Consider the following 25,753-nt stretch of genomic DNA (forward strand, 5'->3'; position numbering starts at 1 on the left):
CCACCACCACCTCAAAGATTTCATCTCTTCCCTGGAGGAAGCGTTCACAGCTTTTTCAAGTCTGTGCTCAGATGAACAGCCTTTAAATCCCCTCCAAGGTAAACTAGGCATGAAAGGGCAACAGAATATATTCATTTGCGCTTCTGCCCTGTTCACATAAAAAGCTAGCTGTGGGAGTCAATTTCTTTTTCTTTTTCTACATGAAATACAGCATGCAGGTTTGGGAAGTGAAACCATATCTTAGCTCCTTGTCCTTTCCACACTGTGATGCACTGCTTCAAGCACTTTTTGGCCAGCTCAACTTCAGTACAGGAAGTGAGACAGATTGCAGAGGGAAAATGCCTGAAGCAGTGCAGCTCAGCCAGGTATGGAGAGGGGACATAATTTAAATTCCCCTCATTTGCATGCTCCCCTTGATGTCAAAAGAGATGAACTCCTCATCCTCTATAGTTTGTGTGTGAATGGAGCAGCCACGTCAATGAAATAAACACAACTGCATTGTGATATCTAGGTGTCTCAGAAGGCCCCTTTGCACCTTTTCCAATTTGCTCATTGATTCTTTGGAGCCTGGAAATCAGAACTCCACATGAGCCGCTAAAGATGATCAACTCAGCAGCCAACAACTGTGCCTCTCAAAACACCACAAAGTCACCCAATACTTTTGGAGCATCTAATATGGGTTTAAGACAGGAATGGGGAACCTGTGGCCCTCCAGGTATTATTGGGACTCCCACTTCATCTCTACCCCAACAAGCAAGGCCAGTGGTTAGGGATGATGGCAGCCATGGTCCAACAGTGTCTGGATGGACACAGGTTCCCAGTTGCTGGTTTAACAGAACACATCACAGAGAATCTACCTCCTTCTTGACTGGCACCAAGTTATGCAGATGAACTAGGACATATGTAAAGGGAGCAGGGGCATCTTAAGTACATTAATCCTTAGGCAACAATTCCGCTTCCTCTTTTCAGCCCTTCCTGCAGCAAGAAAGGCTCATGTGTGCCTGAAAAAAGGCTGCAGACTCAGGCCAATTAATGGCTGGTGCAAAAGCGCACTGGTGCTCACCTGTTGCTGTCCTTGCTGCGTCTGCTGAGCGGTCTGCTGATTTGAGGAATTTGTTGCAGCTGCGGCAGCAGCAGCTTGCTGTTGGAAGAGACTGGCAGGATATACTCCCCAGGGAGCCACTCCATAGTACTGATGAGGGACAACTGCAGGACCTAAAATATCAACAGAGGACTGACTTTATCTCCTGCTGGTGCTTTTGCGTAATTCATTAACAGAACAAGAGCCGTGAAGGGCCAGTGGTTTTGCTGACTCCTCCATGGTGCGAGTAGGAGGTGGTGGAATAACAAAGCTATCGCCTCCATTTCCAATGGTCTGCCACTTTAGGCAGAAAGAGCACTGCAAGTCTTTAAGAACATCATCCACCTGCTCAGATAAAGTATTTCACCTAAGATGCTTGTGCTTCCCATTCATCCAATTGAAAAGTTCTAATTTGGACCTAGCAAAGCTATTCTAGACCATAAAGCTTTTCAGATCACTGTATGTTTACTCAGAAGTAATGTATATTCTTTTCCTACCAAGCCTTTAAACCTTGTAACAGACAGGATTGTCTTATTGGTGCAAATATTTACAATGCCTTGCTGGCATTACCCCTATTTGAGATGCATGAATAAAAGGTGGAGAGTGAATATATGTGAATGTGTGTGTTTGTGTGTGTCGTTCTCATACAGAAATTAAAAAATGCAGCTTTTTCTAGCCATTCACACCCTTTTCTGTTGCTGACATTTGACCAGCTCACCATCCTACAAGTCCCATTTGTCTCTCATCCTTTTCATGGTCAAGCACATTTTGTCAATTTATGCCATTTTCTACAGTTTGTTCAGCCAGCAAGTGGGCACTTTTCAGCAGCAGCCTTCTTCAGTCTTTAAAAACCTGAAGCACCCCATGCTGTATTTGTATTGTTATTTCTTCTCTCAACCATTTCATTGGAAAGGTCTTTGCTCCCCACCACCCTCCAATGCTGCTGTTTAGCCTGGCTTGGTTCCCAATTCAGCCTTTGAAAAGGTGCTGGATGGCAGAGCTTTGTATCATTCTGTGGCTATTGCTTGTCCAAACTGCTGCCCAGTGACATTTCAGCATCTACTTATTTATAAACACGCTACATTGCAGGTACTGAAAAAGTGACAAGTCCCTGATGTTTTCTTGCAGTTTATCATAGAAAGCCACAAATTTCCAAATGTTCCCGAAATCTTTCAGGGCAACAAGAGAGAAATATTTTAAAGTAAAATTTGGTTTTTACTTATTTATTTTTTAAATACCCATAACCACCTCGTGTTCATTTACCATATTTTTCGCTCTATAAGACGCACCAGACCGTAAGACGCACCTAGTTTTTGGAGACGGAAAACAAGAAAAAAATATTCTGAATCTCAGAAGCCAGAACAACAAGAGGGATCGCTGCGCAGCGAAAGCAGCGATCCCTCTTGCTGTTCTGGCTTCTGGGATAGCTGCGCAGCCTGCATTCACTCCATAAGACGCACACACATTCCCCTTACTTTTAGGAGGGAAAAAGTGAGTCTTATAGAGCAAAAAATACGGTAATTAGAATAGCCTGGGAAATGAAATCTAAACACAGTACTAAGGGATGGTGTAAAGTGTATAGATGTCCTTAATGTGTCTTTTTTGAAAACATCTAAAGTAATAGCTATGGAAAGGAATCATTTCCTTACTTGTTGTTTTTAGGATTATTTCCCCCCCCCCCCCGCCGCCAAATGGCAACAGTGAGAAGGAGGATTGTAAGGTTGTCAGCAAAAGGCTAACCCCCATGCCATGGTCCTGCCAAAAATTAGCCCCCACCACCCACTCCTCATGAGATCAATTATAGCTCTTCTAAATGGGATTTTTGCTGGGGCTGTAGCATTGGGGGAAAGGGTTAACCCCCTCACCCATGTGGCTGTTATTTTAGACATTTGAAGTAAAATACACATTAAATGCATTCACACATTTAATGTTATGCTTAGTTTGACTCAATGTGTTAGAAGTGAAGGCTACACTTATAATGACTTAAAACTATAAAGAATGACCATCTGTCAAACCCAGCGCTCAATATTAAAGAAATTGAGCTAAAGGTCTTTTCCCTTGTTAACAAGAAATCAGAGGGAAAGAAAATATACATTTACAGAGTGTCAACATGCATATAGCTATAGAGGTGATCTGGCTGATAAACAATAGCTGGACTTTCAAATAGCTTCTGACAAAATAACTCACCATGGACTCCTGCATAAGCTTAGCAGCCAAGGAATAAAAGGAGACATTCTCTTGTGGATCAGGAATTGGTTAAGTTGCAGGAAGCAAACAGAATGAATAAATGGACAGTTCTCTGAATGGAGAGATGTCAAAGGTCAGTCCTCAAGGGACTGATATTGGTACCTGTCCTTTTTAACTTGTTCATAAACAATCTAGAGTTAAGAGTGAGGAATGAGGTGCCCAGGTTTGCTGATGATACTTTGTTCAGGGTTGTTAAAACAAAAAGAGATTGCAAAGAGCTCCCCCCAAAGGACCTCTCCAAACTGAGTGGGCAGTAAAAGGACAAAAGCAAAGCAATGTGAGCAAGTGTAAAGTGATGCATTCAGGCCCCATTTTTTTTTTCATTTCATGGGGTCTGAACTGACAGTGACTGGTCAGGAGCAAAACCTTGGAGTCACAGTAGACAACTCGATGGAGATGCCGACTTGGTGTGCCTTGAAGAAGGCAAATTCCATGATAGGAAATTCAAGAAAGGAACTGAAAATAAAAATGCCAATATCATAACACCATTACACTAATCTATGGCACAACCTCATTTGGAATATTGTGTACGGTTCTGGTTGCCTCACTTCAAAACGGATATTGTCAAGTTGAAAAAGGATCAGAAAAGGGCAGCCAAAATGATGGAGATGGAAAAATTTGCCTAAGAAGAAAGGCTGCAGCATTTGGAACATCTTACATTTTGGGGGAAAGGTGAGTAAGAAGTAACATGATAGAAGTTTATAAAATTATGTACAGCATGTAGCGAGTGGATAGGGAAAGGTTTTCCTTCCTCTCTCATAATACGAGAACTCCTGGACATCCAAAAAAGCTGAATGCTGGAAGATTCAGGACAGATACAACTAAGTATTTCCTCACACACCACATACTATGGAACTCATTCACCCAGGAGGCACTGGTGGCCACCAACCTAGATGGTTTTAAAAGGTGATTTTACAGATTCATGATTTTACAGATTCATGGCTGTCAATAGCTTCCTGCCATGAGGTCTATACTCTGCCCTCCAGTTAGGAGGTAGCAATGCTTCTGAATACCAGTTGCTGGACACCATAGGAGGCAGAACGCTCCAGGCATATGGTCTGTGGCAGTAAGAACAGGATGCTGGATTAGATGGGCCACTGGCTCCTCTTCTGTTCTTATGTACATCAGTTTGATATTGGAGGTCAGGGACTAGTCGCTCATCACAGAAACTGGAATCCAGAATATGACTTCAGAAGAGGACATCCTGTACCTATCCAAGACAATCCACTAAGCCTCTAGGTGATCCTATTCTCCTATCTTACAACCTCTACCTAGCCATGATGTAGTTTAAAAACAGAAACAGTGCTTTTCTAAGAGAAGAGAAATAGACACATTCGTGTTATTGTTTGGCTTCTAGACAGACATAAATATTCATAAGCTGAAATCTATGTTTTGAAATAAGAGTGTCTCCGTGGAGTAATTAGCATCTAGCTACCACACTAATATTTGACACAAGTTGTGAATAAAGCTTATTAAACAGGCAATGTTTAATGTGCCATTTGCCAAAACAGTGAAAACATTTTTATTTTTTTTGTTACACAGTTAACATTTGCCTGGATAATGCAAACAAAAGCCCCCACTTGATCCATAAGACCAGGTTATGTCAAGCAACTTTTGTTTAGGAAGTTATCTGAAGTTTAGAGGGAAAGCTTGATTTTAATTAAATGAATAAAAGATCAGTACTTTTCCCACGGCAATTTAAACCATGATTTAAAATCACCTAGATTTTAATCAAACTCCTCCCACCCCCATCTGTGGCTAGATAAATGAATTGCTAATGCTATTTTTTTCAGATTACCTGCGTGTTTGACTGGGGTGTTAACAGTCTCTAATTAAGTGAGCTGTTGTTACCAGCTGTGCAGAGTATCGAATTAATGTTTGTGTGTATGCTGGAGCGAAAAATGTAATTTGAATTTACTGAAGTAACTAGCTTGCATTGACTGTTTCTAAAGAGGGAGTTGGTAATTTGGTTTTTCCTGGCCAGAAAAAGAAAAGAGATCAGTAGACAGAAGCTGAAAGCATGCTTTTGAACTTACTGCACGCATTCATTACATGCTTTTGTCATCTGTCTTACATGGAGTTCAAAGGTATATGAATAGTTCTACATCCTCTTTTATCCTGGATAAAAATATTGCTCTTCCATTTTATTGGGAATTTGAACCCAAGCCTGCTTAGCTGAAGTTCAACACTCTGTCCCAGAGCTGGATAACCTGTGGTCCTAAAGGTGCTGTTTGACTACAACTCCCATCAGCCCCAGCTGACATGGCCACTGGATAGGGATGATGGGAGTTGTAGTCTAACAACAGTTAAGGAGGGCCACAGGTTCTGCATTCCTGGTCTAGCTACTACACCACACTAACGCACAAGCTGGAGATTCACGGCTGAGCAGGAGTTTGGATCCAGGCTCCAAATAACCAAAGCCACCACTCTAGGCATTCACACAAAATCTCCCACGTAGTCATAATGACAGCACAAACTTCTCATCGTCAAAAGATGATAGATCAGCATGTCACACATTTACAACCCATCCCACCAGCTCTAAAAGGTGGGCACCAGATTGTAATTCCATTATACTGCCACTTCCCCATAACTCCAATTCCATGCTTCTCTAGTAACATATGTATTACTAGAAGGGAAGAGAAGAATGAGCAGCGTTTATCAACCACCAGCAGCAGCTATTCAAGGAGGGCTTCAAGATAAAACTATGCATCTCCTTAAAATAGTTTTAATATTGCAAGTAGGTGTAAATTCATGTCTGGCTCAGAGCAAATGAGTACTTACAAAAAGTTCTCATTACAGAATCAATGTTCTCAGTGAGGGCAAGAGTGTCATCATTGCTAGACATGAGTAAACCAATTGATATAAAGATAAATAGGGCCTGAGATAATGGGATGGGCCTATGTCATGGTAACTTGAGCATCCCATGGTGGTGCTCAAGTAACCAGGTCCTTGGCCATGTTCCATGAAATTTCCTATATTTAAACACATTTTGGGACAGAGCCATGTGAGAAGTGCCATGCTTTCACACCTCCACTTTCCAAAAATTATGGAAATGGCCTCCCAACTGTTGCTGCCTCAGAATGGGGCAGAAATAGGTGGGGTTAATCATGTGCTCCCTCTTTCTATTTCCAATTCAGGTTCAGCTGCTCAGCCTCCCACCCAACAGCTGGCACTCAGGGTAGTGCAGCAGCAAAGGCCACTTTCCCATGCACCCTCCAGCCTCTGGCCAGCCCCATAGCTTCAACTCCAGATATTCTGGCCTGGATTGGGGAAAGTAGGAGAGCAGGAAAAAAACCCCAGCAATTGGAGGCTTTTCAGAGGATGCTCCCCACTTCATTTCAGTTATGCACATGGAGGCCCAGAACATAACCTGTGCTTAAGTGGGGAGATGCCTGTATAACAAATAAAATAGCCCCGTGGCCCCAATATTTAAAACGTGGTTATGAAAATGTCATCACAAGCCCTTTATAAAAAAAAAAAAAAATCCCCTCTACCATGGCGATCCTGCTATTGTTTCTCATCTCCCAGACCAATTTCGCAAGAGAATACTGATGAACGCATACAATCTAACTTATGCTTTAAACAACGTTGCGTATCTGCTGGACATCCATCTGATATTTCATTTTGAAAGGGGATACTTCCTTCCCACAGAAGTGCAACAGTATACAGTAAAGGGATGGGGAGAGAGAGTGTTAACCCCAGCTGTCCAAGCCTTGTGTGACTTCCCGTTTTTATCTTAAGCTTGCTATGGTTTCAGCTGCTTAAACTGTGAAGACGCTCGAACCCAAGACAGCCCTTGCAAGCAAGCAAGACCTACATGAGACCCAATTCACAGGGTCAATTTTGACACGGTGTTCAGTAGCAAAAATTGAGCCAAACAACCACGAGCAGAAGAAAAACAGTGCTATGATAGGTTGGTGCTACAACAGGTCAGTTCTACCATTGTTCTCATGCTGCTACTTGTGCTGCAGAAGCAAAACATCTTTGGGTTCAGTTTTATGCTTTCTCATCCAGTGCTCTACTGCAAGGTGTAAAAACTTTCCACCCATGAGCAGAAAACTTCCCCAACTTACAGCAATATATATATATAGATAGATATTTTTAAAAAATAACCATACATCTCATTAAGCATCTCACCTAACGTTGCAGCTGCGGCAAGCCCTGCCGCATAGGGGTCCGTTCCTGGAGGAGCAGCGCTGATGATGTACGGATTGGGCACAAAGGCAGCAGGAGCTAAACCTGCTGAAAACATACCTGTCAGTAAAAACAAACTTGACTAGAACTGCAACCCTACCAAAACGTGACTGTGTGTGTGTGAAAGATTGCGTGTGTGTGCGTGCGTGTCTTGGAGATTGAGCCGACTTATTTATCATGGAAAAAGACACAGGTCTAAAATTTGAGCTGTAAAATCAGAAGCTTCACTCAGAAAACAAGTGATTAGGGTTGCCGTCTCTTAAGTCTATTAATTTCCATTGACTCAAAAGGTAGCCATGATTAACTGGTGGGCATGAACTGAAGGTGGCAAGTGATGTCTTGGAGGAGTCATGCCCTTCCTCTTTTGTAAGAGAATGTCTATTGTAATACATGTGTACATCATTCAAAAACAAAGCATTTTACCCCCTTTAGAACAGTACCTCCCAACCTGGTGCCCTACAGATGTTACTGCGGCTTCAAATCTCATTAGCTCCAGCCAGCATGGCCAATTGTCAGGGATGATATTGATGATGGCTCAAAATATTTAGGGGGCACAAGGTTGTGGAAAGCCACATAAGTTAATGTTGTTTTTCTCTCATCTGCAGATCTAATTGAAGATGATAACCAAGGTTTCTTTAATCAGATGAGAGCATGTGCAATATACAAATTTTCATGTTCAGCTGTAAGAACTTGAAAGCTTCCTAGATTTTTGTGTCAGCTCTGGAACGCCGTGAAATTGAAAAGATGAAAACCACTTCATAAAAACAAAAATTATTCCAGAGATATCTGGAAATTAGTCACAGCAAACATCACACTAGCATCACACTAACTACTTCTACCAAGAACCTTATTACTCATGTGTGTGTATCTTCCTTTGTGACTCTGAGAATTCTCTTAGAAGAATTCAGAACAATGCAAAGGCATATTAATAATAGACTGGAGAAGTAGGAAGTCCTAAAACAGACAGGATACACACACTGGCAGGATACAAAAAGAAGCAGGGGGACACCATATGGGGACACAATATGTGCACACTGCGAGGCATGCTTTTTTGTGAAGCTGTTTGCACCTCGGAGACAAGCAGCTGTGCAGTTTACAGAGAAGCTTGCCTCTTCAGGAGAGAACATCTGTAGGGAAGTTAGGGGGCAAAGCTCTCGGTGTGAACTTTTCTCTCAGGCATCCACATATCCCTTTCTGGGATGCCAACAACGAATGCAAGGAATATTAAGTGGCAAAACAAAATAACTGAAGGAAAAAACAAGCAAACAGATGCCTGCATGCCCTTGCATATACATTTCAAAATATGCATGACAATATATACAAATATTACAAAATATAGGTTAAATGGTCTTTTGAAAATCTAGCGTAAAATAAATAAAATGCAACACTGACGCTCCTATTATGGAAAATTGTACTGATCACAATTTAAAATGGAATGTAAACCCTGGAGGTGGAAGTGATTATCCTTACATACAGTGTTTGGGTCAAATCCAGGAATTGCTTATTTACTCAACTCTCATTATTAATTGCAAATATGGATGTTTGCCCTTCGACCAAACGCCCATATAAGCAATTACATGTATATCCATTTTCTAATGGTGCAAAGGAAAGAATGTGAGAGCAAGGCAACAAAGAATGTATTCAACCAGTTTTGTTAGGAGAACCAGAAATAATGGGCATTGCTAATCCACGTTGTTGGGTCTATTCAAAGAGGGCTTTCAGGAGAAAAACACGGAATCATTTAACTACAACTTGCTTGAATATTGCAAGTAGCCCATTCATGTCTGGCTCAGAGCAAATGAGTACTTTAAAAAAACTCTCATTACAGAACCAATGTTCTCAGTGAGGGCAAGAGTGTCATCATTGCTAGACATGAGTGAGCCAAAAATATGATGCTCACACCCCGCCAGAGTTACAAACAGTGGAATCTCAAACGTTTCCAACCCCCAATCCCACCAACCCAAGTTCCTATATTACCCCTTGCATTACCCTTTCAAAACAAATGAATGCTGTTTTGAAAGCAACTCGGAGAAATGCTGATGATCAACAGAAGGCAGCCTGGACTCTACTGATAAACAAGGGACTGAAAGACTTACCTATGTGCGGTTGATGAGCAGCTGCCAATGCATATTGCTGTTGTTGTGCTGCTGTCAGTTGCTGAACAGCGAGTGCATTCGGTCTTTGGAACAGCTGAGAAATCAAATTTAAAGATGTGTTTTACAACTCAGTTAAAATTCTCAGTTGAAAGGTAGTTGTGTGAACTTTTCTCCAACCAGGCTAAACTTGGTAGGCACCAGGCCTAGGTCATCCAATTAAAGCCTAGTCAGAAAAGATTCAAAATGTGTCTGGCAGGTTATTTTCAATCCAGTGCTGTTAATGTTATGAATGTTAGCACCTCGTTGCCTCAGAGGGTCACAATCTGCTTAGAGTTACTCTCATATTTCTTTCTCACTTTCCGCCAGTCTAATGCCTGCTTCGAGGGGGGAGGGGCGGGACGTCCCAAGTGACAACTCTGTATGCAGTCATCAAAGAGCTAAGCTGCATATTTTCTCAGATTCATGGCCCTCCTGAGAATGCAGCTGTGGCTCCTGCCACAAAAGGACTGTGCAACGAATGGGTGCAGAAGGATCTTACAGTAATAGAATGAAGTGGAAAGCACATGCAGGGTAATATTTTATAAAATATACACTTCTATAAATTAGCTCTTGCTACACGGATCCTCCTACATTATAGCCAGCAAACCAAAGCTGATGTTCATTTACTGAGCGGAGTAAGCTCCTCAGCTATGATGACCCTAGCTTTGAAGTACACAACCTATATGCTTAACCTATAGTGCAAGTGCCCAGAGCAGTTAGAAATATCAAGGGAGGGGTAAAGGGATGGGGATATCCAGCCGTTTTATACATATCAAAAGAAAAAGTTGCATGGTTGGTACACAGAGGTTATTCCAGGTGCATAGGTTTGTGTGTGCAAACCCATGCCTTGCAGGAGACAGAATGGGGGGGGGGGGATAGGATCCATATTAATCAATGCAAGATCTACCTGTTGTTGAGAATTGTAGTCAAATAAGCCCACAGTTGCTGCAGCTGAATCCACAGGTACCTGAGTGCCAGAGTAATCAAACTGAAGCGGCTCCATGCCAACATGTTCCATGGGATCCAGTGGAACACTCTGGGACTCTATGTTGGAGAAATCCTCCACAGGCTTGGCACCATTCGTACTAGCTAGCTGGGCTAAGCCCTCAGATCCATTCTGGTTTGGCCCTAAAAGATCCACATCATTTGCAGAGTTCTGGCAGTTACCAGGTGTCCGACTAAAGAAAAAGAAAAAGCATCACAAAACAGTTACTCAGAGCAAAATTCTTCTTATTATTTTTAAATAAACACCATCAGTGTCAATGGCAGGACAGTTTTAAAATGAATTTTTTTGAGTTGTGTCTTTTTTCCCTTCCTATCTTTTTGAAACACCAAATAACTCACCACCATCACCTGGCTGTTTTGTATTGTAGATCTATTGTCGTTGCTGCGGCTATAAGCTGTTAAGAGTTCCCTTGTCTCCCACTTTATCCCCAATATCTGCCCTATTAAACTACATCTAAAACTCTAGGGTTGTTGTTTTTTAAAGACCTTGCCTTCTCTTGCAAACAAATTTATTGGCAGCTGTATGAAACACTCACCTTGGAGAGCACCCTTTACCACCCCAACCCATCAGATATGGCAATCTTCTCTCTTCTCCTGAACTTGGAAATGGGGTGATGACAGAGGATCCTCCCTGCAGCCAGTTTGTGGGCTTTGTCGCCTATATTTCGCCTGCCCCAATCATTCACCCCCTCCTTGGTTTGATTCCATATCTCTTCTTCAGTTACCGTCACCCTCCACCCCTTCCAGATGTATCACATTTCCTTTACCCTGTAGCCTGCTTCATGCAGGGAAAGCAGTTCTACTTGTGCAGGTTGCCCTACACCTACTTAGATCATGGGTGTAAACCACACAGGGAGTTAACATGCATAGAAAAGGCTCCCTGCTGCAAAAGTTCAGCTTCTAGTGAATGGAAGGTGCATTCATTCACCAAGTGTTCTCCCTATTCAAATATATACTAGACACTGTACTACACCAACTGTACCCTTCCCAAGGGATTGCCTCTCGTTACCCATCCCCAAACATGTTTCCTGCCATTTATAAATGGGCCTGCTCAGGGAGACTGCAACCCACCTACAATTCACAGCTGCTTTCATGAACAAAAGTTGCATTTGTTTTGCTATTTTGTCTCTGCACTTTTCTTAACTATAGGAAAGTGTGCCCAACCACAGCAGCATATTTTAACACAGATTGGCCCTGAGTCATAAGCCGAGTTCTATTGACAGCATAGCGTTTTCCTGCCTCCTGCTTCAACTCACTGTATCCCTTGAAAAGCCACCTCTGAGGTGTGGAGAAGCCTTCAGATGGGAAGAAAGTAGGTTAGTTGAAAGAGAACCCAGCCTGGCCTGCGTGAGCAAAAATGTGTTCTTTTCAGATCTCAAAGGAACACTAAATAAATGTTGATTACAATTAGCAGCTCCCAAGTGAAATCCAATCCCCCCCCCTTCTGCTCTACTGCTTTCCAAATTACAGTTCCAGTACTTTTTTGGACTCACATATAGGTACATACTTACCTAAAATCTTTTGCATCAGCATCAATTCCATTTTGTACAGGCAATCCATTTGCCTTGTCCATTACGTCTCCCTCTTCCTTCAAATCACCTAATTTATCACCATCAAATGTGCCCTTGTTTTTCTTGTCCCCTTTATCATTGTCGTCACTCTCAGCATCCCTTGGCCCCTGTGTAAAATATAGCACTTCACAATGTCTTCTTTTTTAAAAAAACAGCAACCACCACACACCTCTGAATCAAGAATTTTTACAATTAGCATTTGACATCACCCTAAAATCTGTTTCACCTTTACTGCTATTGCTTATTTTACTGTGCAATTTATAGCGGCATCTTTGATACACTTAATCCCCACCCCTGAATGCACATTCATGTGAATGGAATTGTGCACACATAATGGAAACCCTACTCAGCTGCCTCTCTGACTTTTGAGCTTTCTTCAGAACCTGTTTGCACATAAAAACTAGAACTATCCTTTTCTTCAGGACAAAAGATACAATTTCGGGAGACTGAATTTTGCACCTAATGCCACAATCTGCACTTTTCCTGCATTCCTGCAGAATTGTGACATACAGTCTTGATCTTAATAAGGTAAGTTACTCAGTGTTAATTCTGTTGAATAAACTGTCAGTGCCTATCATAAAAAAGCAACTGGATGTTCACTTCTGGGCCTAGCTACTCTACTCCCTTCCCGTCCCTTTAAAAAACTATCCTGTATCAGCTTCATATTTTGGGCATTTAGAATGTAATCGATTCCCCAACTGTTCCAAAACTGTGGTGAAGAATTGGACATAACAGGAACAGACATAATGATTTAGAGACAGTGACACCAGATATCATCCACTATACTTACAAATCCTCCTTTTCTGAGACAGGAATCCCCCGGGGATGAGCTCAGCACATACTCTACCATGCTAACTCCAAGTCCACCGCTTTCTGATCGTGGGGACAGCACTGAGTTAACCTCATTATTCACATGAAAACCCTGGCCAGGTCTTCTTTGAACCATGATTGGTTGGGAAACAGAATGATCTGCAACAAAAACAAATGGCTATATTTATACATATATCAGGAGCAAAATTGAAGGGGCTCAGCATTAGATTACTGTGCATCTTCAGAAAATGTGCTTCCTAACTTCCTCTGAACAGCTAAAAAGTAAACAGGAGGGAGAGAACTACAGACTTCAAGAAAATGCAGAATTCAAACTAACATCTGGTAACTGATGAAGACAGCAGCCACAAGAACTGCCTTGTAATTACTCATGGGATACCCATCTACATCTTTCTCCAGCTATTTTCATTCATTCTCTCATGCTGCCCCCTTCCACAGAACCAGAAAAAACAGTAACAAAGAGAGCTAGACCTGTCCTCAACTGTCCATTCCACATCCCCCACAAACACAAAGAGATCAGCAAAGCCCTGCATTAAACAAATTTTAAATAGGAGAACCTTGCATATCTAACTGTACTGTACCACTGTTTAGGGATATTATTTACCTCTTTTCTAAAATGTTTCTACTATAGTGCTTTAAGGAGCTGTGAGGAAGAGAGAAAAGAAAAGAGTAGAAAAACTTGCTCCAAATGATTTACGTGATGGTTTGAGGTACCTGATGTCCCCCAAGCGCTGTCTCTCCATTGATCACCCAAAAATATTCCTTTTGGTCCATCTTTGCTTGAATCATCAGACTCCCAAAACTTTTTACCTGGCAAAAGCTGCTGTAAAACAAAATGAGAAATATACCGTATGTTTAAAGGTTATCTTTAAAGATAAACTAAGATATTAGTACAGGTGTTCCCCAAATTTACACGGGGGTTATGTTCCAGGCCCATGTATGCATAAGCAAAAATCGTGTTAAGTGGGGAGCACCCTCTAAACACCCTTTAAATGCTCTCTCTGCTGCTCTCTCTCCAATCCAGACCAAAAATACTGTATCCAAAAATATCCACAAAAACTGAAGCTCTGGGACTGGCTTGGGGCTGGCGGACACATGGGAAAACCAATTTGTGGAGTAAAAGAAGAGATCTAGCTCTGGAAAGGGGGCAAATGCATTATTATTTCGTCCTGTCCTGCATAATAATGGGGATCCTGGTTAGAAAACCGACACATTAATAGCCAGTTTCATTAAGCCATGATGGAAGCACCAGAGGAAGGAGAAAATGAGGTGGAGGCTTCTAGGCTCCACAGAAACATCAAACTGGAAAACAGGGTCCAGGGCTAGACAGACTGTTGGGTCTGATCTAGTGGGGCTCTCCTTTGTTCTTAGGTTTAACAAGTCAGGAGCTGAACAATTGAACGGAAAAAATAAGTCCCCTTTCCCTCATGTTGTATAGACATGTGAGCCTGTAGGCAGGTTCTCTTTTCATTATTTCCGTACCTACATGATCCAGCACATATTAGAACCTTTCAAATAATAAATGACAAGTGAGACCTGCAGTAAAATGTTGCAATGTGAAATGCTCCTGCTCAGTGTTCATGCTAGCCAGCGGTAGTCAGGTAGAGGGCCTTCTTGGTGGTGGTGCCCGCCCCGTAGAACGCCCTCACATCAGATGTCAAGGAAATAAAAAACTATCCGACTTTTAGAAGACATCTGAAGGCAGCCCTTTTTAGGGAAGTTTTTAATGTTCGAAGTTATATTCTGTTTTTAATGTTCTGTTGAAAGCCGCCCAGAGTGGCTGGGGAAACCCAGCCAGATGGGCGGGATAGAAATAATAAAATTATTATTATTATTATTATTATTATTATTATTATTATTATTATTATTATTAAGCTCCATTCCATCCCTGAATCTGCTTCTCCATTTCCCCCCTCTAATACCTATTCAGAACTCTGTGCCCACTTAGCATGCTAAGGGTTTGACAGGGGGATTATTAAGTTATTTTTCCCCCTCTAGCATGCTGATAGCCCTCTCTAGTGTCCCTAGTCATCTTGTTTTGGCTACAATTCTGTTGGCACTCTCTAACTGATTTTGCTATTAGAAGGAAGGGAGATATTATGAACTCCAGCTAAAAGGCCTCCCTAGCCTTCCCCCATCCATACCAGCCTAACTCAGGCCCTGCATACGCTCTGAACAAGAGTAAGTTACATGGGATGCTTACGCCTGGGAAACAGCTGTGGCATGGTGAAGAGAGGCGTTGTCATGCCACAAACCAAGCATTTTACCAACTGCATAGCACCTTTCCATCACAACTACCACAATATATGTCAGAATGGTTTTCCTGTGTATGTTTAGCTGGTGATAAACAACATCAACTTGTAAATCTTTCTGAGAATGACTCTTCCATTGGCAAACATGGAGATTGCTGGCCCTGAGGTCCTGGCAGGTTTCTATTCCTTTTGCACAACACCAGTACATCCTGAAAGTCTACCTCTCACACTCTACCATTAACCAGTTGCCTTTATTCATTATTTTTTTATTTAACATCTTTATAAAGGGCAGAATCAAGCTTCACTTATTCTGCTCACAGTATGCCAAACTGAATCAGAGTCAATTAAAGCACTGACAATGCAGTCCTTGCGGTCTTCTTGGGTTATGAAGTGTTTCAAAGGAAGATACCGTTACCATGGCACATGGAGGGGCCAGAGTTTTACAAATCAAACCCAAGATCTGGCTTATTAAAAACGAAACACCTTCTGGTATTTTTCAAGGTGTGTTAAATTTCAGTAGCCTGGCTATTAAGGCTGTGAACCTGAATAAATATTCGCTCACTATCTTATTAAACCTTTCTCAGGCCTTGGGAACACTTTGCCTCCCTTCCTGGTCTCTTATATTTATTCCTTTCCCAGCTTATATATAAAACCAACTGTTTGTTGTGTTTAAAATTCATGCTTACATTTTATTTTTTAAATAAAAATTATATACTGCCCGACTGTAAAATAAAAAACCTCAAACATTTCATTTTTTTCACTATTATTTGCCTAGCAATCTCTTTTCCAAGCTGACTAATTCAGATAGCATCGTGAAAATAAACACTGGTATTGTTAGGTTTTTCAAAATAGATAAAACTATTTAGTCATTTAGTTAGGTGGCTGGAAACTTTATTCACTGCTTACAGGGTTGACAGCTTATTTCTTCAGTTCCCCAGCCAACCAGCTGCTCTTTTTCTGGTATTCTAAGTCATGCAGTAATCCAAGTCATCCGTTCTTAGGGTCAGATACTCTCTGCCAAACTATTTCCATGGCGAGATATCTATACCATGGAGTCAGCTGTTTGCTACAGGCCCAGACTTTTGGACAGTTCACTTGTTTCTTGGATGGAAAAGATTATCGGGGAGCTACATAAATTTCAGTGATACAAGGTGTTTGCATGCCATGATTATCTTAAACTGCTGACTCTCAGATGCTAAATTTTGAAGTATGACATCAGATACATTCTTAGTGAGCAATTTCTATTTATGATTTTTCATTTCTATGGATTCAATCGAGAGGCAAGCTAGTAAGTCTGCCTCACTGTGAAATTTTGGACTGCCATTATCTGTGCACTCACTCTATAATTATGTATGTGCAAAGCTCTTCAGTGCTGGCAAATGTAAAAGCTAGTACACTAGAAGGTTGCTGGATCATGCCATTTAGATCCTTTAAGGGGCAGAGGGGGGTCACAAACTGTGAGTCTGCCCTGTTCTCTCCCCCTACCAAATCAAAATTAATTCTCCAAATCTTCCAGTGCAGCATATACCACTGTTTCCCGCCAAAGAACTACTTAATTTCCTGTTACTTATTTCACTGTCATCGTCAACATGAATCATATTCAGGGAAATACTAGCAACTACTTTAATTAGAGTGATGATATCCTTTATCCAATTATGAAGCAATTAAGTTAGCATACTTGGTTCTTAGACAAGCATTTTGCAAATCAGTCAGTGGATTTTCTTTAATCTCAGGGTCAAGAATGGACAATGGAGGATTGTGTGGACTTCATGAGCCATCTTTGAATATTCTATTCATATAATCTCCTGCTTTTTTGGTATTATTTCTGGAATAAAAACCCATATACATGTACTCTGCTTTCTGAGCCCCACAACCAAAAGTGGTCTCTAAAGTGGACTCATATATAGCGTAAGGATCTGCATTATTCAAATGATCGACGGGCTGTGATTGATTATCAGTTAAACATCTGGCTAGTTCAGATGACAACCTTGAGCTAGGTTAAGAACTTCTGATAACTTTATCCAGGGATAGTCCACATAAATATTGGCCTATTCCTACCTCTTTTTCTTAATGGTGACACGGACCATTCATAATGTAAGAATATTCTTCACAACCGTGAGTAGGGCAGTGGGGTGGGGAAATTGAAGACAAACTAATTAGCTATTAATTTCATTCACTGCTCCTGCTCAGGCTGCACAGAAAAAGCATTTTGGTTCCTGAAATTCATTCTGATTGTACAGATAAAATATAACTGATAGAATTATACAGGATATGGTATTAGTGTGTTAAAACAGTCAAGATCCAATGATCCCAAGGCATGCACCGCAAAGTGGCAAGAGATGGCTTCACTTGGTTGCAAGTGGCCAATAATCAGATGCAAAATGTACCTGGCTAATTTCGAACACTGGTCTTAATTCATCCACCACGCAAATAAATTTGGATTCACAGCATTCATTATCTGGAGAACACGCTTATCATGCCGAAGATCCCCAGTTCAATTCCTGACATTTCCAATTAAATGATCAGGTGATGGGTATGATCAGAGTAGCTCATACTGAGCTAGATGGAGAAATAGTTTTGACCTGACATAAGACAGCTTCCTGTGTTCATTACTCAAGGTGGAACATCCCTAATGTCTTTCACAATCTTGGACGTTGTTGGACTGCAACTCCCTTCAGTCCCAGACTATTTGGCCATTGGACAGGGTTGACGGGAATTGTAGTTCTGCAACATCTGGGTAGCCAAAGTTGGGGAAGAATGGTCTACACTATACACTGCTGCTATTCAAGTGCTCATTTTTCATTTACACTGCAGCACCAAATGATCATCTCAAATCTCTGCAAGATCCACCTCTCTTTCAAGAATCCATTCTAAATCACAAACCCTGCTTTGTAGCAGTCATGGGTAAAGCGGACCTCCTACACAATTTAAGATGGCACAGATGTAGGTTGGGGGGGGGGGGGCAAAACATATACCATTATAGTATACTGAGTTTTCTATCTCAGAAAATGGTGCGAGAGCACCTTCTATAGTTCCAACTCTGAAAAGACAAACAGGCCTGGGCCAGGGCAGTATCCAAGAGAAAACGGGACACTGTTTGGGCTTACCTGGAAGGAAATAAAGAAAGAAATGCAACAAAATAAATATGTTCACTTACCTCTCCCATAGCTCTTCCTTCCAGAGCAAGTGCTTGAAAATCATGATTTAATTCATCCATAGATCGAACCTATTAAACATTGAAAGATGCAAGAAAAACAGGTGAAAGAAGCTTTGTCACATGGCCTATAAAACTATAAGACAGAACAACTGTACACCAATTCTAAACAACATATAAGCAATTGCATATGACTTGCAGAACATAATTAGGTCTGTAAAGTAAACATATTTTGAAGGGGAGGACACACATGTATACCAATATAACTAATAACAGCAGAACAAAAAAGCATATTTATATATTCAAGTTAATAAGAGAAAATGAGGTTTAGCAGACACAAAGGAAATCAAATTGGAGTTTTTGGACATATAGCCAACCAAAACAGATTATATTAATAAAATTGAAAAAGATTAACCAAAGCCTTCTATAATTCTGCCCATTCTAAAGCAGCAACTAATGAAACATCCTCTACAAAGTTTTAGCTAGAAAGAAGAATTCAGCTATTAGTAGTTCTCTTGAACCATCAGCAATGTGTGTATGTGGGCTGTCAGCCACTAAAGTACCAATGATAAAAGGTCAACCTGTATGTAGATGAACATTTCAACTCTACTATCAAATTCATCCACATCAATTCCACCACTGCTTTAATTCACATCAAGCTATGATTTAATGTGTGAATGACCAGTGTGCTGGTATGCAGCTGAAGCATTCCCAAGTAGCTCTTCACTTGGGAGGAAACAAACCAGAGGCTGACATTGGCATTATTCCTTGTTTCAACCTCAAAGGAACTGTGACTGAGAAGCAAGACAACCTCAACCATGGTTTATTTATTAACATAGGGCTGGATTCAACTAAATAATTGCCCTTGCAGGAGTCATAAATCACACCAGTACAACAGAGCTCTCCCTCTTCTCCCTGCACATGTACCCCCAAATCAGTTCAGGTGGAATTTTGGACGAACTCCCCAAAACACTGTGGGTAGAGATTCCTGATATTCATCACTTTGCATAAGATACCATTCTGGCTGTCATATCTCCAAAAGGAAGTAATACCGGGGGGGGGGGGGGGGAGGCAACCAAAATGATCAAGGGACTGTAACTACTCTCCTACAAGGAAAAGTTATGATATTTGGGGCTTTTTAGTTTAGAAAAAAGTGGGGCAGCAACCAGTCAAAGATAAGAGGCATTAAGTCAGGACCATCAAGAGTTCTGGAGTCATGGGACATATTCAGAAGCTACAGGATTTTTCCCTTAACCAACACACTTTGAATTTGAAAGATATACTGGGCGATTGTTGTTGTTTTTTCTAAAGGGGGAAAGTATTCAATTCAGAGATCTGGCAACAGAGGAAGTTCAAATTATGGGATGAATTGCTCCTGAAATCAGAGGACCATGCTTTTAGTACTCACGAGGCAATATGGTTATGCTGGAAGTAGGAGTAAGAATAGAATAGTCTTGTGCCATATTAGATCATGGTTCAAAATGCCTCCTTTTAAGTTTCTGTTCATGTCAGACTGTCTTCTATAAGCAGCCATGTGCCACTTATTCCCAAGAGGACAATCAGCCTATTGTATTTATCTATGTAAAGCAAGCATGCCAACATATCTTCACCAAAAAGGACGCAAGGCCCATATGGCACAGATCAGGTGTCTGGGTTCAGAAAGCTTTTTGAAGATGTGCACACTTGAGCAACGTGTTTAACCGTGAAAACACTGTAAAACACAGACACAGGCAGGGCCTCCTCTTTCAGCAGGTTCTGACAAATATGGACACCATGTCCCTTCCTTAGCCAAGCCAGGGATATTTCCTGCCTATGATTCACAAAGATGCATGTGATCACGAGTAACATATTAGGTTGAGTTCAAGGGGTTTACTATTTTGAAGGCATTCCATAGCTCTTGTCACAGTGCATTTTGGCAATATGAGATGATCAATTGTGAAGGTACAGCATGGAATGCAACACTGTGTTTCATTGCTTCTCCAAGAAACCCAGAGATGCAACCGCAAAATTCTGTGGCTGCAATCTATACCTATTTACCTGGGAATAAGCCCCACTGAACTTACTTCTGAGTAGACATGTACAGGATTGCACTGAGAATCTTTTTTCTCCTTATGAGTGAAACAGTAAGTGTGACTTTTTAACCACATCTTCATTGAACTTTGATAGAACTGCCAGACACCAGATTAAGATTGCTCTGTAGGCTGCAAGTTGACCAACTCCAAACAGGAATGTTCAGGTTTACATATCAAGAGTCATTTACGTGGACTTCTGTGTTTTGTTTTTCTATAGTACAGAAACAGGGCTGCAGCTGTTTAAAAAATATTTGGTTGTATGGCTTGGATCATGTAATGCAATTATGGGTTATGGAGCAACTTCTCTATGAGGAAAAGTTGCAGCATTTGGGGCTTTGGACTTGAGAGAAAAGGAGAGCAAGAGGTGGCATGGTAGTTTGTAAAATTATGCATGGTGTGGAGAAAGTGGATAGAGAAGTGTCTTTCTCTCATAAGACTAGATCTTTTGGACATCCAATGAAGCTGAATGTTGGAATATCTAGGACAGATTAAAAGAAGCACCTGTTCCTGCAGGTCACTCCCACAGGAGGTAGTGAAGGTAAGCAACCTGGGTGGCTTAAAGGAGAATAGATAAATTCAGGAAAGACAAACCTATCAACAGCTACTAGCTGTTGAACGTCTTGGTTGCCCTCTTCTGCACATGTTCCAGCTTGTCAATATCCTTCTTGAACTGTGGCACCCAGAAGTGGACACAGTACTCCAGGTGTAGCCTCACTAGGGTTAAGTCAATATCTAGTCAAATTCTGTTTTCTCTGCTGATGCCCCATACTTCCATGATTCTCATTTCCTGCGCTTCCCTGGTATTTTGATGTCTATTTCAACAGTGTTTTTGTAGGTAACACAGAAGTTTATAATGCTCCAAAACATACTACCACCAGAAAGAGACTTGCTCTTTATAAACTCACCCTCCCAACACTTCACAAACACTGGTCACATTACAAGTCTTCACTTGCAATAGCAAGGTTAACACATTTCAACAAACTGAGCTCCTGAGCAACAACCATTTACATTTAGGCAAACAATGCACAACATAAAGCCACTTTCCAGCCTGGCTCTCAACCTAGTTGCAAAATGTCATTCAGGAATGACAAGGGTGGTTTACTTTGAAGGGGAGAAAGAACGTTATTAAAGGCAGCAGAATTCCCCTACGAGAGAACAGTTATGGTGCCTAAAGAGATTTTATAGTACAGTGTAATATTGGGCTGCCTTCCCCAACCTGGAGTCCTCCAGATGTTTTGGACTGCAACGCCCATTAGTCTCAGCCAACATAGGAGTTACTTGAAAACATCTGTTTGGCATCACATTGGGGACAGCTTATCTAAGCCATATTGTCCCATACACTAGATAAGGCTTTCTCAACCTTGGGTCCCCAGATGTTCTTTAATGACAACTCCCACCATCCCTGACTGCTAGCCATGGTGGTTAGGAATGATGTGAGTTGTAGTCCAACAGCATCTAGGAACCCAAGGTTGAGAAAGACTGCACTAGATTATGGTTCAAGCAGTTTCTTTTAATTTCCACATAGGTCTTGTACAGAAACGTAGTCCGTCAGTAACCAAGTCCTACAAGTTCCGGAACCTAAAGCAGCAGCAACCAGCCTACTGTCTTCACAAACGTCAAGAACGCAGATTAGTATCTTCCACGAGAGAAAGAGATACTGCCAAACACACCCACACACCCTGTGATAGGAATATCATCACTGGAGAGGATGATGCTCAATTAAGACCTGGGTGTTCAAATGATCAACTCTGATCCATATGATCCTGCTTGAGCACTAAGATCTTCATCAGAGGCCTTTCTCTGGGACTCTCCGCCTTGGCAATAAGCTGGGTGGCAATCAGGGGATGGCCAACTCAGTGGCAACATCCCACTCACAGAATGTCCTCCACAGAGAACTCTTCATGATAAGTTCCTTGTTCTGTTTTAAGTGCTAAATTAAAACCCATTTACTGCTCAGTGAAAGCTCCACCATTTTAGTTTTAATTCTTGAGGACTTTTCAAACAGGCCTCCTATTGAGTGCTTATCTGGTTTGTGTCTTTTTTTACATCTGGATGCTGTTTCTACCTCTTTTGTTACTGCTCTTTCATTTGATATGTTTATACAGTTTATTTACACTGTACTCTGACTTCTTTATTTATTGTGTGGTGCTATGGAAATCATATTTACAAATATAAATCTTCAAAACAAGATACAATTCAAATTCTCCAGGAGGAAAGACAATAACCATCACAAATCATTTTGGAGTGCTCATTCTTTTGACAAACACAAAAAGCACATTCTATTTTCCCTGTGGGGCACTTATTTCTCAAAACACAGCTCCACTTCACATTTTATCATTAATGCTCAGGCCTTCACCTGACCAAAAAATTAAAGAGTTTTATTTTTCAGCAGTTTTCACAAATACTGTATGTGGGCATACTGAAGGCTTACTAAAAAGCTCCTCACTGGCTCAGGAACAGGGTATAGAGTTTTTTTTAAAGAAAAGTAATCATCTGAGCACTTATCAAGTTTAAGTGAATTTAGTGAGGGGAGATCATTTAGCTCAGAGGTGCGGAACTCGGGATTCAGTGGGGGTCCACTGCTGATTACGAGGATGCAAGTTAAGAGACAACTAAATGTATTTATGGATAGGTGTCCCTTTAAATTTGCCTTCAACCACTTTACCCCCCCCCCCCCCCAAATCTCATAAACACATTCAACCCACCCAGACAGGTCATAGGTTACACACAAATACGGATGCACACACAAGAGACAGCAACAGCAGGTAGCAGTAACTCTTCCCTTCGCTTCCTATACAGCCTAAAAAATCCCTTTTATTTAGGAAGGAGCTGGCGGAGACTACAGGTATTTATTGTACTCTCCAGCTTCCACTGCTTGTCAATAGATGATTCAAGTGACAATTTTATCCCCTATGCCATTTAGTCCGTGGGAGTGCCCAGAGGCTCACATAGTGCACACAAGGCATGAGGCTTTTCTTGGGTGGCTGGGCAGATTTTTCTATTTGACAGCCAATTTTTAAGTCTGTCCTGGTTGCTGAGCAGAAACGTTGGCTCAGCAACATGTTTTTTTAAAAGGCATTCCCCAGCTAATGAGCACAAAAGTCTACCAAGAAGCTGGAGAAGAGATGGATGCTTCAATGAAGTGTTTAAAGAGTGCACTTATCCCCACATGGGGAGGGGGGGAGGGGGAGGCACAAGCAGGTACAACACTGACATCTTGCCAACCCAGCACATTAATAAGGTTTACCAGTGCTGCTTTAAGAAGTTTCATCATTTTTCTAACTATGGAAACTAACAATAGTAGTGGGTTAGAAAAGACAAAGGGGGGGGGGGAGAAGCACTGCTCTGCTGGTCCAACTAAGACAGAAACAAGTCAACAAGCATAAGACAATTTGCAAATATATACACATTTTTATTTAAAAGATATAGGAATTATCTTACTGCATTGTCCTATAAAATGAGGCTGAAGAGGCAACAGAATGAAAAATGCTCATGTAGATACACAGATTTTAATAACATTCACTACATGCAACTGTCACAGGGCTGCTTAGCTCATTTGTTCAGTTGTGAAATATTTAACTGTTTACCTGATGTTCAGCATGAATGTTATCCCCAGTAGGCCACCGATGTTTGCTGTTATTATAGCTGCCTCCACCACTTCCGCCTCCCCCAAGCTGCTCACCATGCTGCCTCTGAAAGAAGTAATCCACCATTGCGTCGTCCTGGGAGCGGCCTGCAATCCCTATAGATCCAGGAACAGGGCTGGAGTGGGTCCCTGCTGCAAGGGCTTGATTTGCAGCTGGCTGTTGCTGAGCCTGGGACCCTGTTCCAGATGTCAAAACAACAGGCATGTTGGGATTAGCTGTATCTTGACTGTGCTGTTTCAGGTGGGGGCTGAAGGAGTCCTGCCAGAGCACTGCTTTTCTCTTCAAAACACACGCAACGCTCATTCCACCAATACCTAAAGAGAGACAGGTTCAAAATGCTTAAATCAGCCTGTTTCCTCCAGCCTCTAAAGCATGCACCAGCATAAGCTTAATAACCACATCCATGGCTCCTGGTATCAAATCTCACCATGTCAGGCAAGATTTACCTCCTCAATTACTGTTCTCAAAAGAGTTTCACAGAAAGCATCTTTGGACCCACACGCTCCAAAGCCAAATTATCCTGTACAACCGCTAACCTGAAATAAAATAAAGACAAAGGTGCCAACAGCACTTGTCTTCCGCACTTGAGGTCAAGCCAGGGGTTGTCAACTTGGCTCCTACCGCCCACTAGTGGGCGTTTCAGGATTCTAGGTGGGTGGTAGGGGGTTCTACAGCACAAGCTTAATCCTCCTTCCATCAAGCACTGGTGGGCGGTAAGGAAATTTTACCATAAAGAAAGATGCATTAGTGGGCGGTAGGTAAAAAAAGGTTGACCACCCCTGGGTCAAGCAGACAGTGGGAGAGGGAGGGAACTGCACACAAAGCACCAGTAAAGGTATCAGTACAGTCATACCTCATGTTACGTTTGCTTCATGTTACGTTTTTTCAGGCTGCATCCCACAGCAACCCGGAAGTACCGGAAAGGGTTACTTCCGGGTTTCACCGCTTGTGCATGCGCAAACACGCAAAATGACATCATGTGCATGTGCAGAAGTGGTGAATCGCAACCCGCAAGTGTGCAGGCGAGCCGCTGCAGGTTGCGTTCCTTTCATGTTGCGAATGGGCCTCCGGAACGGATCCCATTCGCAACCAGAGGTACCACTGTATTCCAACTGAAGAGCACAGGGACAGCAAGGAGGTACTGCAGCTCAGTTTAAGCAGCATATGTAGCTCAGTTTAAGCAGCATATGTAGCTCAGTTTAAGCAGCATATACTCTTTTAGCATAAGGTTTCAGATTAAAAATACCTCAGGTAGCAAGACTTCTGAAGTGGGGTGGGGGGACCCTGTTAGAGACCTTGGAGATGCTAGCACTGGAGCTGGCCAGCCTTCCCTGACCTAGTGCCCTCCACCTGTTACTGAACTACAACTGGCATCATCCCTAATCGTTGGCCCCGCTGTCTGAGTCTGGTAGAAGTATAGTCCAAAACATCTGAAGAGCACCAGGTTGGGGAAAGCTGGAGCAGACAGTACTGGGCTAGACTGGCCAATAATTTGACAAGATTACTTGATTTTTGGGCAGTAAATTTTTTATTTATAGAAAAATATTCCCACTCACAGATAAGGCTG

The 25,753-nt window shown here is 41.8% G+C and overlaps 1 protein-coding gene across 19 annotated transcripts in view; it reads right to left on the bottom strand.

Annotated features, from left to right (window-relative positions):
• Positions 1 to 25,753, bottom strand: part of PUM1 (pumilio RNA binding family member 1) — a 49,487-nt gene that overhangs the window by 15,747 nt on the left and 7,987 nt on the right. For 4 of the 19 annotated variants that reach the window (XM_083454753.1, XM_083454768.1, XM_083454756.1 and 1 more), the window contains exons 2-10: positions 24,127 to 24,500; positions 18,471 to 18,539; positions 13,776 to 13,884; positions 13,024 to 13,202; positions 12,174 to 12,340; positions 10,565 to 10,835; positions 9,619 to 9,712; positions 7,466 to 7,567; positions 1,064 to 1,215 (exon numbers count right to left, since the gene is read on the bottom strand). In XM_083454753.1, the coding sequence (XP_083310879.1) occupies positions 1,064 to 1,215; positions 7,466 to 7,567; positions 9,619 to 9,712; positions 10,565 to 10,835; positions 12,174 to 12,340; positions 13,024 to 13,202; positions 13,776 to 13,884; positions 18,471 to 18,539; positions 24,127 to 24,489 (1,506 nt within the window). In that variant the 5' untranslated portion in view covers positions 24,490 to 24,500. Of the gene's footprint in view, positions 1 to 1,063; positions 1,216 to 7,465; positions 7,583 to 9,618; positions 9,713 to 10,564; positions 10,836 to 12,173; positions 12,341 to 13,023; positions 13,203 to 13,775; positions 13,885 to 18,470; positions 18,540 to 24,126; positions 24,501 to 25,753 lie in introns of all 19 variants that reach the window. The other 15 variants (XM_083454765.1, XM_083454752.1, XM_083454754.1 and 12 more) reach the window with 5 other exon arrangements.

The sequence above is a fragment of the Podarcis tiliguerta genome (assembly GCF_965153285.1).
Source record: "Podarcis tiliguerta genome assembly, chromosome: 8".
In the NCBI taxonomy this organism is placed as follows: domain Eukaryota; kingdom Metazoa; phylum Chordata; class Lepidosauria; order Squamata; family Lacertidae; genus Podarcis; species Podarcis tiliguerta.